The 17,904-nt window shown below is 52.9% G+C and overlaps 1 protein-coding gene and 1 long non-coding RNA gene across 3 annotated transcripts; both read left to right on the top strand.

Moving 5' to 3' along the window:
• Positions 1–82: 82 nt before the first annotated feature.
• On the top strand, positions 83–3,247 carry LOC150067712 (uncharacterized). 2 transcript variants are annotated; one of them, XR_016534639.1, is made up of 4 exons: positions 83–188; positions 1,320–1,446; positions 1,552–2,245; positions 2,766–3,247. It is a non-coding gene; the product is annotated as an uncharacterized LOC150067712 (long non-coding RNA). The 2 variants fall into 2 exon arrangements; XR_016534638.1 differs by lacking the exon at positions 83–188 and having other exon boundaries at positions 507–1,446.
• Positions 3,248–3,312: 65 nt separating this feature from the next.
• Positions 3,313–16,489, top strand: Mlc1 (modulator of VRAC current 1). Its single transcript, XM_090328928.1, has 12 exons — positions 3,313–3,397; positions 4,212–4,422; positions 5,462–5,551; positions 6,592–6,645; positions 6,975–7,076; positions 8,155–8,256; positions 8,625–8,696; positions 10,436–10,552; positions 13,693–13,749; positions 14,270–14,392; positions 14,582–14,743; positions 15,992–16,489. The coding sequence occupies exons 2-12, from the start codon at positions 4,231–4,233 to the stop codon at positions 16,064–16,066; spliced, it is 1,146 nt and encodes a 381-aa protein (XP_090185054.1). The 5' UTR covers positions 3,313–3,397; positions 4,212–4,230; the 3' UTR covers positions 16,067–16,489.
• Positions 16,490–17,904: the final 1,415 nt, after the last annotated feature.

Here is a 17,904-nt window from a genome sequence, read left to right as displayed (position 1 = left end):
CCTTCCCCGGGCGACGGCCTCGACCGGGCCGGGGCGCCGGAGGTGGGGGGTGGGGGGCGGGGACGTCGGCCTGCAGCTTCCCTTGGTCTTGGCCACGTCGGCTGGAATGAGTGCTTCGGGGGGTCGGCGGCGGGCAGGGCCGCGGCGGCTCCGGGCTAAACCTTGTCTTTCTTCTCGGGAACTTTCCGGTTGGTTCAGAATGTCCAAGTGTTGCCCGAGCTTTTTAAATCACCCTTGCTTCTTGTTGGGCGGTTGGCATGGTCTCTAAAGAGCAGCCCCTCCCTCCCCAGGCTGGCTCCCCGAGCGGTGCCGAGCGCTGGGCCGGGCCTGGGCACCCCCTGGGCTGGCTTGGCCACTCGCAGAGCCCCGCTCTGGCTGCCGCCATCGGTGTGGTCCTGAGCTGTGCACTCACGGCCGGCACTCGGTCCCCCGGAGCCACGGTGCCACTTCTGCTTTCCCGAGGGTTCACTGGAGATGGCAGCCTCCTGAGTCGCCTTACAGGCACCTGGCTAATTTTGCCATCTTTTTAGAAGCGTTTCTACAGTTGATTTTCCATGTTTCTTATTTCTCACCTACTTTTGAGGATTTAGTTGGTGCTTTTTCTAGCTTCTAAAGATGGGAAATTAGATAATTTTACTCTTTTTTTTTTTTGCCAGTCTCGGGGCTTGAACTCAGGGCCTGAGCACTGTCCTTGGGCTTTCTCAAGCACTCTGCCACTTGACCATGCTCCCAGCCCAATTTTATTCCTTTTAAAAGTATAAACAGTTAAAACTATAATTCTTCTCGTCTTTGATTTAATGTACCCTGCCACATCGAACCTGCATTTTCACTTTCTCCTTGTGATTTCTTTGATCCAAGTGGGAGTTTTGTTTGCTTTTCAGGCATGTTAAGTATTTAGAAATACTTAAGGATTTCCTTGATAATTTGCAGTTACTAATTTCCATTTAATTTGTTCTTGGTCAGAGAACAAAAGACTGAATACATCAGTCTTTAAAACCTATTGAGTTAGGGGGCCGGAAGTTCAGCCTAGTGGTAGAGTACACAAAGACCCCGAGTTCAATTCCTCGGTACCACATACACAGAAATGGCTGGAAGTGGTGCTGTAGCTCAAGTGATAGAGTACTCTCGAGAAAGCCTAAGGCAGTGCCCAGGCCCTGAGTTCAAGCCCCAGGACTGGGGGGAAGGGGGGACCGGTGGGGAAATTGAGTTAGGTGCTGGTGGCTCATGCCTACAATTCTACCTCCTCAGGAGGCTGAGATCTAAGGATCAAGGTTCAAAACTAACTTGAGCAGAAAAGTCTGAGATTCTTGTTTCCACAGAAAGCCGGAAATAAGAGTGTGTTTGAAGTGGTAGTATGGCAGTCTTAAGTGAAAAAAGCCCTGTGAGCATGCAAGATACTGAGTACAAGCCCCAGGACCAAAGCAACTCAGCAAGGCCTTCTTTTCTGTAAATGGTCTCCTTATTTAAGCATTCCCAGTGTTCCAAATAGTGTATGTCCTTCTGTGTTGGCTAGGATCTTTTTTTGACTAGTTCTGATCTGTTTAATTCCAGCCTTCTTCTGACAAGACAGTACCACCAAACCTTTATCTTGCTCATTGTTGGCAATACACACAGGAAAATGAAGGATCCACTGGATTTTGTTGGTAGACAGAAGATCGACCTCAGAGAAGAGGCCTGCCATGTGGGGTCTGGGCGCCCTGGTCCAGCTTCCTACAAGGAGTGGCCTATGGTGGAAGTCACCAACTGAAAGGGATTGACCCTGAGCTCTAGCCTGAGTTACTGCCCTGGACCAGGTTCTTCCACTTTACTTAGTCAGATATCCCACACATGCCACAGCCTAGAGAAAGTCACTGTACTGCCACATGCCACATGATCCATTCATCTGTGTGCTACCTGAATTAACCTAGGAAGATCCTTGTTATTCACTGTAAACTTAATTGCTGCATTTGTTAAGGAGTGAAGAGGACTCAGCAGGCAGGAGGAGGAAAAGCATTTCAGGAAGGTCACAAGAAAAAGCAGTCCTTGTTCCAGGACCAGTAATGAGAATACACTTACAGAATGACAGTTCCCACTGCAAGAGGCCTTGAGGGATTTACTCCTTACTCTGATTCAGGCCACTTGCTTGTACTTCTTAGTGGAGAACAGTCTATGAAAGGCCCAAAATGGTGAAATCCGCTCAACATTTTCTTTAATGAAAAGGAAACACAGAAAGCTGCAATCCAGCTGGATCAAAACCACGAATCCGGTACTTGCTTTAAAATTCAATGAAGAGGTGCTGGGAGTTTGGCCTAGTGGTAGAGTGCTTGCCTAGCATGCACGAAGACCTGGGATTGATTCCTCTGTACCACATACATAGAAAAAAGCCGGAGGTGGTGCTGAGGCTCAAGTGGTAGAGCTCTGGCTTTGAAAAAGTCCAAGGACAGTGCTCAGGCCCTGAGCTCAATGAAGATCTTTCACAACTTATTAAAAATAATTTCTTGACTGCCTAGATAATAGTTGGTATAGAAGGGTTTAGAAGGCATAATTGATTAGTATTAGAATCCATCCTAATCTTCCTTACCTGGTTGAAAAGCAAGACAACCAAACATCTGCAGTTGGAAGCCTGCTGACTGCTGTCAGCTAGATGTGGGCTGTAGTTCAAGGCGCTAGTGTTTTCAAAGCACTTTGGACTGACCCTTTGTGCAATGTGTACAAAGAAACTGACGCCGTATCTACCAGTGTCTCTGGGCAAAAGGAACTCATTTGTGTCCTTTCTCTCTGCCTAGGGAGCAAAACTAAAGGGCACTGGGATCCTGCCTGCCAGCCCTCAAGGTTGCCACGGGAACCACTGGTGGAATTCACAGCAGTTAGGGGGCCAGCCTGGCCAGGCTGAGAACATAAAAGTTTATGTGGCCTGAGAAGATTTCCATCATGTGGTAATGGGTGACAGGCTGCTTGGAAGAATACGAAGCACAGCCATTTCTGAATGAAGTTACCTGTCCTGGTAGGCACAGTGCTGGCTACGACGCCATGTGTACTGAACCCCAAGTGTGCTGGACCCTGTATGTGCTGGATTCCATGTGTGCTGGATCCTGGGATCTGTTGGATTCCTTGTTTCTGAGAGGCCATCTTGGTGAGTCTGCAGCGGGCTACCTCCGGGTAGCCCCTCGCTTCCCTCATCACATTAAACCCACTCTAAGCCAGCGGTTACACAACCATCTAAGCGTTTCTAGGATCCACTGCTGATCTCATTGAAATTCAGGAAGCCATGTGCCTTCCCCTGGCCAAAGTGGAGTTTGGCCGAGCTTTTGTTCCATTCGTGAATAGTTCTCACTGGAAGCTCTTCAACCAGAGACCAGTGCTCTGGACAGCCGGACCTCAGTGGAAGTACGCAAGCAGAAGTTGAAGCCAGAGGTAGGTGCGTGTTCTTCAGTCTGTGTCTGGTATCTACCTTGAGTTGAGTATGAATTGAGTGCTCAGCATGGTATAGATCTCATACCTGCTGATCTTTGTGTGTCTGTGTGCTGTGCTGATACTGGGGCTTGAACTAGGTTCCCATGCTCTCCACTTGGCATTTTTGCTCATGGCTGGCACTATTACCATTTGAGTCACACCTCTAGTTCTAAAAGTTGCTGATGGAAATTAAGATGTGTTATACTTAGGGAACCCAGATGGATGAAGCAAATAAAGCCTAAATCTCACCCTGACCCCAGACTATTCAAGTTTGTCTTGTGAGTCATTTTATTTGCTTTTAGAATTAAGTGATTTTTTTTCCTTCTTCAAATTTATAGTTCTACATTGTAACCAGTATTTCTTTGTTTACAAAAAAAAGGTATTTCAGTGGGCACCAGTAGCTCATGCCAGTAATCCTAGGTATTCAGGAGGCTGAGATCTGAGGATTGCAGTTACAAGCCAGCAGGGAAAGAAAGGCCATGACGCTGTTATCTCCAACTAACTAGCAAAATGCCACCTGGAGCTGTAGCTCAAGTGGTAGAGTGCTAGCTGTGGAGGAAAAAGCGGTGAGAGGCCCTGAGTTCAAACCCTAGTAACTTTTTTAAAAAAGTATTTCCTTCATCTGTGTGTGGTGACCCAGGCTCCAAGGCGCAGCGCTTGAGAGCTGAAGGCAGGAGAAGGGCATTTCATGACGACTTCAGTAACTCAGGTTTTCTCAGGGTGACTTGCGCCCCACAGCTGTGAGTCTCACCAGCACGTCTGGGTGTCACTGTCCCCAGTGTGCCTGTCCTGAGTTCCATGACGCGGGAGGGGCAGCTGAGGGAGGAGCTGGGCTTTGACCGGATGCCCACCCTGGAGCGAGGCCGCTCCGACCCAGGGCGCCAGGATGCCGGCTATGCCACCGACACAAAGCCAAAGGACCTTCAGCTGTCAAAGAGGCTGCCCTCCTGCTTCAGCCACAAGACGTGGGTCTTCTCCATGCTCATGGGGGTGAGTAGCTGGTCTCAGAGGCCCACTGGCGCCTGCCCAACCCCCACCCTGGCCACGGAGGCCCCTTGGCCTGGAATCAGGTCCATCCAGAGAGACCAGGCAGAAGCAGAGCCACACAAACCTTGCTGTGGAGCCTCTGGGTGCCATTACATTGGTTTTCCTGAGTCCTCGGAATGCTTTTTCTCAATCAGTAACCATAACAGGGGGCTCTGCCCCCTTCACCATGGCTCTCCCCCAGTCTTGCACCCAGCCCAGAGGCCCAGCAATTCGGCCGGGCTCTGGAATGGCTCTATGAAGAGCAAGTCTGCAGCCAAAGCAGGAGTCCTGGTCATGGGACAGAGCGTCCTCTGGGACCACACAGGCTATTTGGGCTTGAGCAGGAAGAGCAGGTCGAAGCCAGCTCAGGGTAGGCAGTGCCAAACCCTGGGCAGACGCGAGGACCTCCAGGGAAGTGCCCAGAGCGGGCATTCAGCACCAAGAGCAGAGTGCCGCAGTCCCTTGGAGCTGGAACCCAGCTGGGACCCTGAGTGGAGAGCCAGATCCAGGCTGGGGCCGCTCCCTTCCTGGGGCCTGGCCTCTGCTGGCCACCTGACAACACTCCTATCTTCTCCTCTGCAGTGATTTCATGTCTCAGGAGCCCTCAGCCCATAAACCCTGGCTCCAGGAGCCCTTTGCAGAGGCCAGCTTGGATTCACTCCTGCAGAGGCATGGTGCTGCTTGCAAGGCGGGGGCTGAGTCCAAGCCAGTGAGGTGTTTCCTGGAGAGAGGCACTGGACAGAGGCCCTATCTCCTGTTCCCCAGAGAGCAGTGTGGCAGCCCCAGCTCTGGCCCTGGGGTGAGGAGGGAACTCTGTTTTGAAGGCTGTGGCAGGGCTGTGCCCGTCCTCAGGTGGAGTTCAGGTTAGGCAAGATCTAGATGCCACTCTGTTCATGTGAAGACAGTTAAGCTGCTGTCAAAGGGTTGGCTAAAGTTCGTTGCTCATGTGTATAATCTTCAGACAGAGCCGAGTTTTAACCTGGCCTATGTTGCTCTTTTGTAGAGTTGCCTTCTTGTGACCTCTGGGTTTTCCCTTTACCTGGGGAACGTGTTTCCCTCGGAGATGGATTACCTGCGCTGTGCAGCGGGCTCTGTAAGAACCACACCTCCCTGCACCCCAACTCCCCCATCTGCATCCCAGCTTTTGTCCCTACTTGCTTCTCATTCAGAAACCTCTCATGGGACTGATACCCCTTGGAGTACCCAAGTGGGCTTGTCCCAGCCCTGTCCCCACCTCTCCAGTATAGTCCTGGTGGAGTTTTTGTCTGCCTCTGTCCTCTGCAGCCCCTTTCTGCTACTTCCCTCCACATCTGGGTCTTGCTGCCCACAGGAGTGATACCAGCATGACCTGCTGGGCCCAGGCCTGGCCCCCTCTCCCTCACTTCCTCTGCCATTGCTCCCCTGAACCTCCATGTAGCTTTGGGGGTCACAGTAGTGGGGTCAGAGTGTATAGTCTGCAAGAAAGTCCAGAAGTATAGGGCCCTGAGCCCAGAACCACATTTCCACCTCCTCTAGGCTTTTCTCCTTCTGGATAATTGTTTAGCCAAGGCCCTCCCTAGTCTTGTGACATAGTACGTTGTATTCTGACATGGAAGGCACCTAGAGCCAGAATGCTTTTTCAGAGTAAGTTATCTTGAAGTGTCCTTCATTGTGGAGGGAGCCTCTTACAATGCTCGTTTGCTGGTATGGCTTGGGCTGTTAAACGTAAGCATCGTCGTGGTCGTTGTCATATTTGTGAAGCTGTACACCAAACCAAGGGCCTGGCACATGGCAGCAAGAGCTCTAGCCCTAAGCTACACCTCAGTACAAAGCGTTTTGTTCTGTTTTGTTTTGTTGTACCAGTCCTCAGGCTTGACCTCAGGCCGTAGGCTCTGTTCCTGAGTTTGTTGGCTCGGGGCTAGTGCTCTACCACTTAAACCACTGCTCCACTTCTAGATTTTTAGTGGCTTATGGGAGTTAGGAGTCTCACAGATTTTCCTGCTCGGGCTGACCTCAAACCAGGACCCTCAGATCTCAGCCTCCTGAGTAGCTAGCGCTATAGGCCTGAGCCACTAGCGTCTGGACACCACTCATTTTTTAGGGTTATCACCGTGTTCAACACTTCAGCTCACCCAGGTTCTGGTTTCCTTTCAGTGCATTCCCTCAGCCATTGTAGGCTTCGCCATTTCCAGGAAAAATGTCAGTTCGGTAAGTTCAGCCTCCTGGTAGCCTCTTTAGACTTGGTGGTTCCAGGGAAAGCTGGCTGTGGGGAGAATCTGGCAGCAGGCTGGATGTTCAAGCACGGAGGCTGGCACCGTGCCCCTTTTAGGGGGGACAGGCCCTGGGGTGTGGACCCCACAAAGGTTCCCTCAAGTGGCAGGCAGGGTTTCCTGCCCCGCCCTCTTCCTGGGGGCAGGGCACTCACCTCCAATTCATATGGACACAGTCTTTAGTTAATTACCTGGAACTTGGTGGTTGTTGCTTTGATTGCTTTAGCTATCTGAAGAACTATGTCTCTTCTGCTTTTTTTTTCTCAGATCCCCAACTTCCAGATATTGTTTGTTTCCACGTTTGCTGTCACCACTACATGCTTAATCTGGTTTGGGTGCAAACTAGTCCTTAATCCATCAGCAATAAACGTGAGTAACGTGAGTCACTGACAAAGGATGTGGGTCACCGATGGCCTTCCTGTTTCTACCCAGACCGTGTCTGCCCCCTCGGTAGAGGATGCTGCCTGGGCAAGCAGCAGCCAGTCTGGTTGAGTTGGAAATACTCAGCAGTGTCTTGTCATGCTGTTGAGTTGACAAGCACTGAGCATTTTGTCTGTGCTTCTGAAGGAAAAAACAGTCTCTTCTGAACTCTGAACTGATTCAATTGGACAGATATTTCAATATATGATATTTTAATGTATTTTCTCAACAGTTCTTAAACACAATTGGTCCTGGGCCTCGAGTGTGGCTCAGTGTCAGAGCAGTTACCTTGCATGTGCCCAGCCCTAGGCTCCATCTCCAATACCACACACACACACACACACACACACACACACGTGGCTCAGTGGCAGAGCAGTTACCTTGCATGTGCCCAACCCTAGGCTCCATCTCCAATACCACACACACACACACACACACACACACACACACACACACACACACACACACATGCCTCTCGGTCTTTCCATGTGTCATTTTCATTGTTGTTTGGTCCTGTGTTTGGCAGTTTCTCCCTTGCTCCTCTCAATCTACTTGCAACCTTCTGCTGGCCAATAGGAGCCTGGGTGAACCATCCCTGGGCACCACTGCTCTTGGCCTGGGTGGAGCTTGGCCCTAGAGATGGAGACCATAGAGGTTGGGGGTGCCATTCCCTGTTTCTCCCCATTTGGGGCTGGGCTGGGCAGGGATGGTGTTCTACCAAAGCAGGCAGCCCTCTTCAGCTGCCCTGCAGGTGTCTTCTGAGCATCCCCTGTCCTGACCCAGTGGCTGTCCTGACCCAGTACCTATCTGCAGTGCAAGGTCTCTGATACGGGCACGCAGGCATGGCAGGGATGGCAGCCATGCATTCACAAGCTCTCCTCATTAGCAGGAGCACGCAGCGGTGTGAAGCCAGGGCCTCCTCATGGGGCCTGGGCCAGCCTGCCCAGGGTTGTGCTGCGGGACCCAGGAGCAGACCATCTCCTAGGGGTTGGCCATGGGGTCCCTCAGGTGTGCAATTCTTTTCCAGATAAACTTCAACCTCATTCTTCTGCTCCTGCTGGAGCTTCTCATGGCGGCCACCGTGATCATCTCAGCGCGGTCCAGTGAGGATCCCTGCAGGGAGAAGGGGGTGAGCAGGGCGGTCCGCTCACTCCCTGGATGTGGGTCTGGCTGCCTGAGGCCATGGATAGAACAGACGTGGGTAGTGCCAGGCCAAGAGCAGCCATGTGCCTCCTGATGTGCCATCCTGAGGGGCCTGGAAGACCAGGGCTGCTCAGACATCTGTGAAGGGCGAGGGTGCTGGGTACGCTTCCACATGCAGAGAACATGCCTGGGTTTGCACTGCTCCTCTTGCCTGAGGGCTCATCTGGAGAGAGCCATGCTTCACACCCAGTCTGACCTGTCCATTGCTTCTGACCCTCCCACCAGGGGGTTCAAGCCTCTTGGTGGTGGCTGGCTAGAACACGCATGCCAGCTCCAGGTTTTCCTCCCTCCTAGGCTTCCATTGCTGAAGGCACCAACATCCTGGATGAAGTGACATTCCCTGCTCGGACCCTGAAATCCTATTCAGTGAGTGGAAACGTCCTTTCCCCTCCAAGGGTGTGGGACTGGGCCAGGCATGACTGGATATGATGCAGACTGCGTGGAAAGCCCTGTGCTGTGTCTGAGAAAGAGACGTCAGCCCACTTACAACTACATATGGAACAAAATGCCTTGTCTTGAAAGGACCAGCATTCTTTAGCTTTGAGAGGACAAGAGTTTGATTCAGATGTGTCCTGTCTGGCACCCTTGTCTTGGAACTCCAAGTTCCAAGAGTCCTTTCCCACCCTCAGCGCCTGGCCTGGGGACTCTGTCCCATTGGTCATGTTTTAAGTCTTGTATGTACTGTTTTTTGCTTATTATTTGCTGTTGGTGTGAGGTCCATCTTAGACACCCTGATCTAAGTGTGGGATCACTGTCTTGAATTTAGTGAGAGATGAGCTTAGAGTCACTCCGTAGTGGATTTCATTTTCATCAGTAGGTAGTGACCCACCCTGTCCTGGATAAATGCTTTTGCCCTAAAATACCCATTGACTGTGATTTAAGTCCATCAGTGATTATTAACCAGTACTCACTCTGTCTTTCTCCTTTCAAATTTCTTGTTCCTATACGTTGTGACATTCCTTCTAGACACTGCACAGCTGTATTTTATTTCTCTCTAATCTGTCATTTTCTTCCTTTAGCCTTTTGAGGTTAGCTGATTCTTTTGAGAGTGATTACTAGCATATGTTTATTTTTACCTGTTTTTATGTGTGGGCTTAAACTCAGGCAATGGGCACTGTCTCTGAACTTTTGTGCTCAAGACTACCACTCTACCACTGAAGCTATAGCTCTACTTATTTTCGCCGTTTTTGTTTCTTTTCTCTGAATTTTGTTCCTGTGATCTTTTTCTCCTTCTTTGCCTCTTTTGAATCCGATGAGGTTTCTACCTTTCATTTCCTCCCATTTGGGAGAGGAAGCTATCCGCATTGTTTGGGGATTCTCTTACCACACATCGTAGGCCTCAGGTGGGGAGTGCGGCATCTGTACCAGCAGTCTGCGGCGGTGCCGGTACATCTGCTCACTTCCAACAGCTGCTAATGCTCTGCTGTCACTCTTCCTATGTTGCCCTCATCAGTCCAGGTTACTACCTAGTACCTCCATTTCCTTTTTTTGCGTTTCTGTTCTCCTGTCTGGCTCGATTTTTCTACCTAATGCATTTTCTTTAGACATTGTTGTAAGAGGGTATCTGATTTTGGTTTTGGTTTTGATTTTCCAATCTTTGATGATTCCTCTCATTATCAAGATACAGGCTTTTTTTTTTTCCTCAGATGAGAACTCCAGGCTGGCAGTTTGTCTTTGCATTTGCCAGTTCTGCCAGCTGTTGGGCCTCTGGTGCTGTCCTCTTTCTGGAGGCATCCATTCTGTGTCAACATTGCTCTTGGGTGGGCACACTCCATTTCCTTTGTCCATCTTGAGTCTTGTGCCTTCTCAGTGTGCAGGGGGCCTGGCTGGCTGGCTGGCACATCCTTGTGGGAGTTCCCAAGCCGCATGGGTGCCTGCAGCTCCTGCTGGCTGACCCAACCCCATGCCTGTCTCTGTTGGCTTGGCTCTCCATGTGAGCTTAGGCGAGGGCCCCCACCTCTGTCTGGCCTTGTTGGCTCCTCTGGGAACTTCTTCTCATCAGCCCAGTGCCTGGCCCTGCCTCTGGAGCATTGCCTCCAACCCCCAGCAGGCTTCTGGCCTTGGAGCAGTGGACCCACGGTAACGACATCCCCTTGTCCCCTCAGGTGGTCGAGGTCATGGCTGGTGTCTCCGCTGTCCTAGGTGGTGTCATTGCACTGAATGTGGACGACGCCGTCTCAGGCCCGCACCTCGCTGTGACGTTCTTCTGGATCTTAGTAGCAGTGAGTACTTCCTGGCTGACGACCTTGTCCATCCCGCTGGCCTGGCCAAGGTGCTGAGCCCCTTCCCGGATTCCGCGCGGCTGGTCTTTGGGCTCCGTTCGCAGGACTGGGTTTTGATTCAGACAGGAAAGTGCCTGTGAGCGGGATGGCCCCCAGAGCAGGCCAGAACACCACTTCCAGGATGTTATTGTATTGGTTAGTTGGAACCCAGCACCTTCCCACACTAGCCACATTCCCAGGCCCAGTTACATGCTCTTGTACAGGGTGCTAAAAGGCCGTTTTTGTTTTTTGTTTTGTTTTGTTTTGTTTTTTGCCAGTCCTGGGCTTGGGCTCAGGGCCTGAGCACTGTCCTTGGACTTTCTCAAGGCTAGAGCTCTACCACTTGAGCCTCAGCACCACTTCTGGCTTTTTCAAAGTATGTGGTACCGAGGAATCGAACCCGGGTCTTCATGCATGCTAGGCAAGCACTTTAACCACTAGGCCAAACTCCCAGCCCCTAAAAGGCCGTTTTATAGAAACAAAGAAGCTATGACAAGCCGCCTCCATCGTGTCTGCAGGCAGGGGCCATGTCCTCAGTCATGAGCGAGCACACGCCAGCCGCCTGCCGTGGTGGTGTGGCAGTCTGGCCACCGTGCCTGAGCCACAGTTCCCCTTCCTGTGAGGGCCGGGCTCAGGCCATTCCCTGCCCCCCAGTGGAGACTCATGCGCCCGGAAGGGCCAGGACTTGGTAGCCCAGGGCCCAAGCCACACATCTCATTTCTGCTGTCTGAAGCGCAGCGATGGCTGTGAGGCTGCTTCCTGATGGCCGAGAACAATGAGGACGCTTGCCTCAGCCTAACCCTCTTCTCATGGGGACATTAACCTCCCTCCTGGCACTTACATGGCTCTAAAATCCCTTCCTTCTTCTGTCTTGCTCCTAGGCTGTCCTGTGGATTGCCCCTTGTCCTTCCCTGTGACTGCTCTGGGCCTCTAAGAGCTGCCCTCCCACCGTGTCCTCCCTTTCCCCAGAGAGAAGCAGGAGGAAGGGGAGGAGGAGGGGGAGGACTAGGGACCCCATGTGGAGATTTTCCAGGGGGGCTCCTTGCCTATAAGCCTGCAGCCATCTTGACCCATAATTTTTTACTCCCAACTATACAGCCTCCCTCTCTCTCACTCTCTTAAGATCCTCTCTTAATAGTCCTATGACGCGTCACTCACCACAGCGGGGTCCTCCACCTTCCCAGATTTTCAGGGTCCCTGTTCGGGCACCACTTGCCAGGGCCTGCCGGCAGCAAATTGGGATTCCTGAAATAGGGGGCAGGGACTGGAAAAAATAGAAAAGAGACAAACAGATGGGGTCCGGGAGGTCTCCAGCTCAGGTAAAGACTGCAGTCCTGTTTATTCTCAACTCAAGGCTTCTATCCCTTCTTGAAATCAGGGCACTGCCAGGTGTTACATCCAGATGGTAAATCAGGGAACTGTTGGGGGTTACATTCATATGGTAAATCTCAGATCAATTGAACAGAACAAGGCCAAAAAACAATAAAACAATAAAGCAACTATCTGATGTGCATCAAAGTACAGTTTGATTCCACTCTGGCTCCCAACACTTGCCCAAATCTTGGCTAGAGGATAGCTGGAGCAGCAAGGTCACAGACCTCCAGACGCTAGGCACACAGTAGCCTCACACAGGCTCAGAGCCCAGGTCTCCTCTTCCTCCTGTTGCTCGTTGGAATCATTCTAGTTTCCCATATGGCAGCCACATCCACAATTTCTCCTCTGTTCCTGCTTTTGCTCCTGTGACTAGAAGCCCAGGACAGACTTTGAGTAAGATTTGACCTCCCAGCCCAGCCAAGGGTCCCTCTGCAGCCACTGTCACCACCTCCCTGGACCCCTGGCAAGCACACTCTGCCTTGATGTGTCCAGGGAACCTAAGCCAATCGCATCTGCGGTGGAGTTAGCCACGGTGGGCCATTGTGGCCAGGGGCCTGTCCGTTCCCTGGGTGAGCATCAATGGGAACTTTAGAGCCAGGAGACATGCTGGGTCAGAAGCCCACTGGGCTGTGTGGAACAGCGCTTTGCAGTCTACAGAAGAGCTCAAAGATGCCCAAACCCAGTGGTCAACACCAATGGGCAGCCCACAGGGTCGGAGGCATTGCTCAGGGGGCAGGGCACCTGGTAATGCATGTAGGGATCAGATAGCAAGTTCAAGTCCCCGTCTTGGACAGAAAAAAAGAATGGGCAGCACCTTCTGTCTAACCCAGTGTTAGCCCACCTGCAGGGCCCAATTCTCAAAAACACCCAGGTCACAGAGGTGCAGGGGCTAAGGGACCTCCCGGTGACCAGAGGCTAAGGAGGCGCAACGGCGAGGGCAGAGGAGGACTCTGCAGGCGGGGCCATTGCAGTGCAATGGCCGGAAATGCTACTGAACACATGTCTGTATGTGAGCAAGCATATCAGTCAAGTGATTCTGGCACTCAACAGTTAGTGCATCCTGCTCACAGACTGCCTATAGGTTTTGTGGGGTTTGGGGGAGGGAGTTGTGCCAGACCTGGGGCTTGAACTCAGGGTCTGGGTGCTGTCCCGAAGCATTTTTACTGAAGGCTCTACCACTTGCACCAAAGCTCTACTTCCAGCTTTTTTTTTTTTTTTTTGCCAGTCCTGGGCTTGGGCTCAGGGCCTGAGCACTGTCCTTGGACTTTCTCAAGGCTAGAGCTCTACCACTTGAGCCTCAGCACCACTTCTGGCTTTTTTTTTTTCTATGTATGTGGTACTGAGGAATTGAACCCAGGTCTTTGTGCATGCTAGGCAAGCACTCTACCACTAGGCCAAACTCCCAGTCCCTACTTCCAGCTTTTTGTTGGTTAATTGGAGATTAGGTCCTCAGATCTCATCCTCGAGAGTGGCTAGGATTACAGGCGGAGCTACTAGTGCCTGGCTTAGGCTTAAAATTTTTAGACCAATAGTAAAGCAACAAAGCCTCTAAAAAGCTTTCCTGCTCCCTGATGCCGCTCAGGGCCCAGCCTTGGTCACCTGTCTAGCCCTGAGGCAGTCCCAGCTTCCCTTCCACCAGGTGAAAAGCAGGGAATTGGCTTTTGAGATGAACGCTTTCGGCGTCTTGTCTTTCTTCCATACTTCCCTCCTTCCTTCCTTTCTCTCAGTGTTTCCCAAGTGCCATTGCCAGCCATGTGACAGCAGAGTGTCCCAGCAAGTGCCTGGTAAGTGAGGCCTGGTCCTTGCACGGTGCCCGGGAGTGGCTCTGGCCCACTTTGGCAGCTGCAGGGGCTTCCTGCCGGGTGGGGACCTGGGAGGAGGAGGGGCCAGCAGGCCAGTGGAAGGGCTGAGGTGGGCATGTGGGCACTGCCACGCAGCAGGGACCCACAGCTGCTTCAAGGGCCCACTTGACCTGGGCTGCCTTGTCTATGAACATAAGAGCACTATTTTGTGAGTCAGAAATTCCTGCAGCAAAGAACTGAGTGGGAGACTAATCCTTTAGCCTCATTCTACGTCCTGTGGAGCCAGTCAACTATTAAGTGCTCTGTTTGGGGCCAGGGTGCTGTGTGAGATGGGCTGTGTGCCCCGTTTCTGAGGCCTGAAGTAGGTTAAAGATGGGTTTTAGGTTTTCAGTTAATGGGCATTGGGCCCCACAGGAGCCATGTGTGCACACAGCAGCTCCAGTCCACACTGGACTAAGCACTGCTGCCCCCTCCCCTCCCCTCCCCTCCCCCTCATCTACAGGTGGAGGTGCTGATTGCCATCAGCAGCCTTACCTCCCCCCTGCTGTTCACGGCCTCGGGGTACCTGTCCTTCAGTGTGATGAGGATCGTGGAGACTTTTAAAGGTTACCCACCGGCCATCAAGGTAGGTAGCCTCTGATCTTCCTTGGAAACTCTGGAGACACCACTTGCTGCTGGTGTGAGTCTGAGCCGGGCGGCGGGCTCTGGGCCTGGGCCCAGCAGCTTTGCTCTGGGTGCCCCTGCCAGCACGGAGCTGGGACAGTGGTGGGGGCTCCTCGCTTCGTGTCTGCTCACCTCAGCTCTGTCCTCACAGGCCCACGACCTGCTCCTGCTGCTGCTGCTGCTGGTCCTGCTGCTGCAGGGAGGCCTCAACACTGGCACGGCCATCCAGTGCGTGAGTTTCAAGGTCGGCGCACGGATGCAGGGAACATCTTGGGAGGCCCAGACTGGCCTGCGGGACCGGCCGGCAGGAGAGGTCAGTTGCCCAGGACCCCGTCTTATGCCCTGAAAGGCACTAACACCGGCACTGAGTGATACCATTTTGTATTTTTTGTGTGTCCTGAGGCTTGAACTCAGGGCCTGGACTCTGTCAGTGGGCTTTTGTGCTCAAGGCTGGCATCCTACCACTTGAGCCACAGCGCTACTCTTTGGTAGTTAATTGGAGATATCTACACACTTTACTGTTTCAGGTTGGCTTTGAACCTCAATCCTCAGTTCTTAGCCTCTAAAGCAGCTAGAACTGTAGGCATGAGCCACCAATACCCAGCCCGCTTTGCATTTAAAAAACACCTCCAAAGTCTTGGAGAACAAAATATTCAGTACATTTTATCTGTGTATACCAGTACTGGAGCTTGAACTCAGGCCTCAAACTCTCCCTCAGCTTTTTCCACTCACACCTGCTGCTCTACCACTGAGCCCTGCCCTCCCGTCTGGCAGACACTGTTTTTACATGTGTAAAGCAACTCCAAACTCTTCATGAATATGGGCTTGGGGCACCCGGCTCTGGCTTTCCTTTTGCATACACAGCACAGGCCTTGTAAAGGTTCCCACCACCACAGGAACCTCTGGTGTGGCCCCTGGGACACAAGATGCTTCCAGCCCATGCCTCCCTATGACTGTTCCCAGTCCATGGGTGGGGTGGGATGCTGTGCCAGCCACACAGCTAGGCCACAACCAACGGGACCATCCCTGTCCCTGACCCTGTGAGGCCCTGATGCCCTCCACAGCTGCCATCATGATCGTGTCTTCCCTGGGCAAACCCCCCACTGCCCTTGGGCAAGCATCACAAGACCCCAGGACCCTGGCTACTCTGGAGCCCTGGCTTGCAGGCCCCTGGATTTGTCCCTAGGCCTTAAATGAACTCCACCTGGTGCTGGTTCCTCACTGGGTAGCTGCAGGGCCGGCAGGATACGTTTCTTGCTGCAGATTCTAGAACTGTCTTAGGGGGTCAGATAGATAGCCAAGGCCAGCAGCTGGCCTCCCTTGTGTCTAATATGTGTCACTTCCGCCTCAGGTGCCAGGCACCTGCTCACCTTAGATGGCACTAGCATTTCTCAAGAGTGAGTAGAGACCTTGGTCCCCTTCCTAGAGCTCAGCGGCTTCTTTCCTCCATGCCTGCACATGAAGAGAGGCCTACCATTGAGCCTGTGGGGGCTGGGCGGCTGGCCACACCCAGAGTCCCGCCCTGGCCCAGCAGGTGATGCAGCTCCTGTTCCTGTCTTAGGTGGCCAGAAGCCCCCTGAAGGAGTTCGACAAGGAGAAAGCCTGGAGAGCTGTTGTCGTACAAATGGCCCAGTGACTGCAGGATGGGGAAACTGAGTCACAGTGACTGCCTGGCCCCCAGCTCATTCAACGCACATACTAACTCTCCTGTGGCTACTACTTCCTAACACCCCCAGGGGGCAGCCTTGGCCCTGAGGTGGTTTTTGTTTCTGTCTTCTGATGACTGTCCTGTTATCAGTGCTTCTCAGGTGGCAGCTGCCATGGGCTCCTGGGACAAGGAGGGCACTGGCTGCCTAGGCTGAGAGGGTGGGGCTGGCAGGCCTCCAGGCTTCTGTCCTCTGCTGGGGGTGCCTTCATTGGCCCTTCCTCTGGGGCCTGTCTAGGTTTACCTCTGACATGCCCTCACCAGGCTCAGCCTGCCAAACACCATCTAACAATGAGAGCGACACTGAGCCCCAGGAAGCTGTGGGGACCCTCACTCTAGGAATGCCACCCTCCTCCTTGGCCTTTACTCACTCTTCCAGGACCTGCCTATTCACTGCCCCATGCCCCCACCCCACCCCGTGTGCCACTTGTGTGGCCCTTGTGGCTCTTGGGTATTCCCAGGGATGGGCCTGTGTTCCGGAGTTAGAAACAAGACTTGACCCCATTGTCAGCACCAACACCTGACGGCAGTGGCAGTGACAGGTGAGACTGGGCTTCCTTCCCACAAGACTGGGCATCTTCGTGTCCCAGCCCTCTTCACCTCCTACCAGGATTTTCACTTCCCACATCTCCGTTGGCTGGGGGCCTCGAGGTCCATATGGGCCCTCTGTTTAGTCAGGCTTTAGGGACCATATGGTATGACAATAACAATAGCTTTGATAAAATCATGGCCAAGATATGGCTGCCAGCTGTCTCTTGACCAGATCACTTGGTTTTTCTGGTTGATGAATAATAATCATAAATCCACGGTGCTGTGGGTATCTTGTAAAAAATTGTTTCATGAGGCTGTGGTGCTTTCATTCATAAGTCTGCACATCAAAGTGGATTATTTTCCTGCTACAGGAGGAGGTGACAGCAGTGTTTAAGAAGACACTAGGTTCTTTTTTATTTATTTATTTTTTTGCCTTAATGATTTGGGGATGGGGTATTACCTGGCTCCCACATAGATTGTTGGAAAGGCCTAGAGATGTGTTTGTGGCCTGAGATCTCAAGACAAGATGGGACAAGCCAAGGGACGGTGAGGCGGCTCCTAGCTTGTCGCTTCTCAGCCTGGGTGAGCCACATGACACGTGGGTCCATGATTTCCCATTACACAAGAAGAAGGCAAGTAAGGCGGCTGGAAGATGGAAATGCAAGCACGGGGACTCGGTCTCTAGCTCTGAATAGCGCAGCTGCCATCTTTGTCCTTAGCAGCTTAAGAGCCAGTACAAAGCCTCTGGCCTGGCCCAGGCGGCACTGGGGTCCGCCCCTCCTCCTGGAACGGGGGGAGCAGCAGGCACAGCCTTGGGGGGTGTGCGGTGCCCCTCCCGGGCCCTGAAGTTCAACTTTCAGAACAAAAGAAGCTGGTGTGGGCCTTTAAAAGCCACCTTGAAACGAGGTGTCAAGGATTGCCCGTGGTGCGCTTTGGCTGGGTAGTCTAGAATTCTCGAGCAATAAAAGCTAACCTGCAAGTGCGGCTGCCTCCTGTGGGGCGCAGGGTCACAGGTGTGCCCACGCCTTGATGTGGGGCCGGGGGGGGGGGGGAGGGCGGGCGGCCAGGGCAGCCGAGGAAGGGAGGCACGGACCTGGGGGGCCGCCGGCCGGGAGGGGCGGGGCGTGACCCGGCCTTTGTGACCCGGCGGGAGCTGGCCAGGGGCCGGCCTGTGTGACCCGCGCGAGCCCGCTGGAGCGTGCGGCCGGGGCGGGGGTCGAGGCCACTCGCGGGCTCCG

Source organism: Megascapheus bottae, chromosome 2 (genome assembly GCF_031878675.1).
Source record: "Megascapheus bottae isolate mThoBot1 chromosome 2, mThoBot2.hap1, whole genome shotgun sequence".
Taxonomy (NCBI): domain Eukaryota; kingdom Metazoa; phylum Chordata; class Mammalia; order Rodentia; family Geomyidae; genus Megascapheus; species Megascapheus bottae.
This window is presented reverse-complemented; position numbering and strand designations above follow the sequence as displayed.

Excerpts from the sequence above, each read along its gene's own strand:
- Mlc1 (XM_090328928.1), top strand. The coding sequence starts at position 4,231 with ATGACGCGGGAGGGGCAGCTGAGGGAGGAGCTGGGCTTTGACCGGATG. Across the intron at positions 7,077-8,154 it reads TTAATCCATCAGCAATAAAC|ATAAACTTCAACCTCATTCT; the intron begins GTGAGTAACGTG and ends ATTCTTTTCCAG. Across the intron at positions 8,697-10,435 it reads GGACCCTGAAATCCTATTCA|GTGGTCGAGGTCATGGCTGG; the intron begins GTGAGTGGAAAC and ends TTGTCCCCTCAG.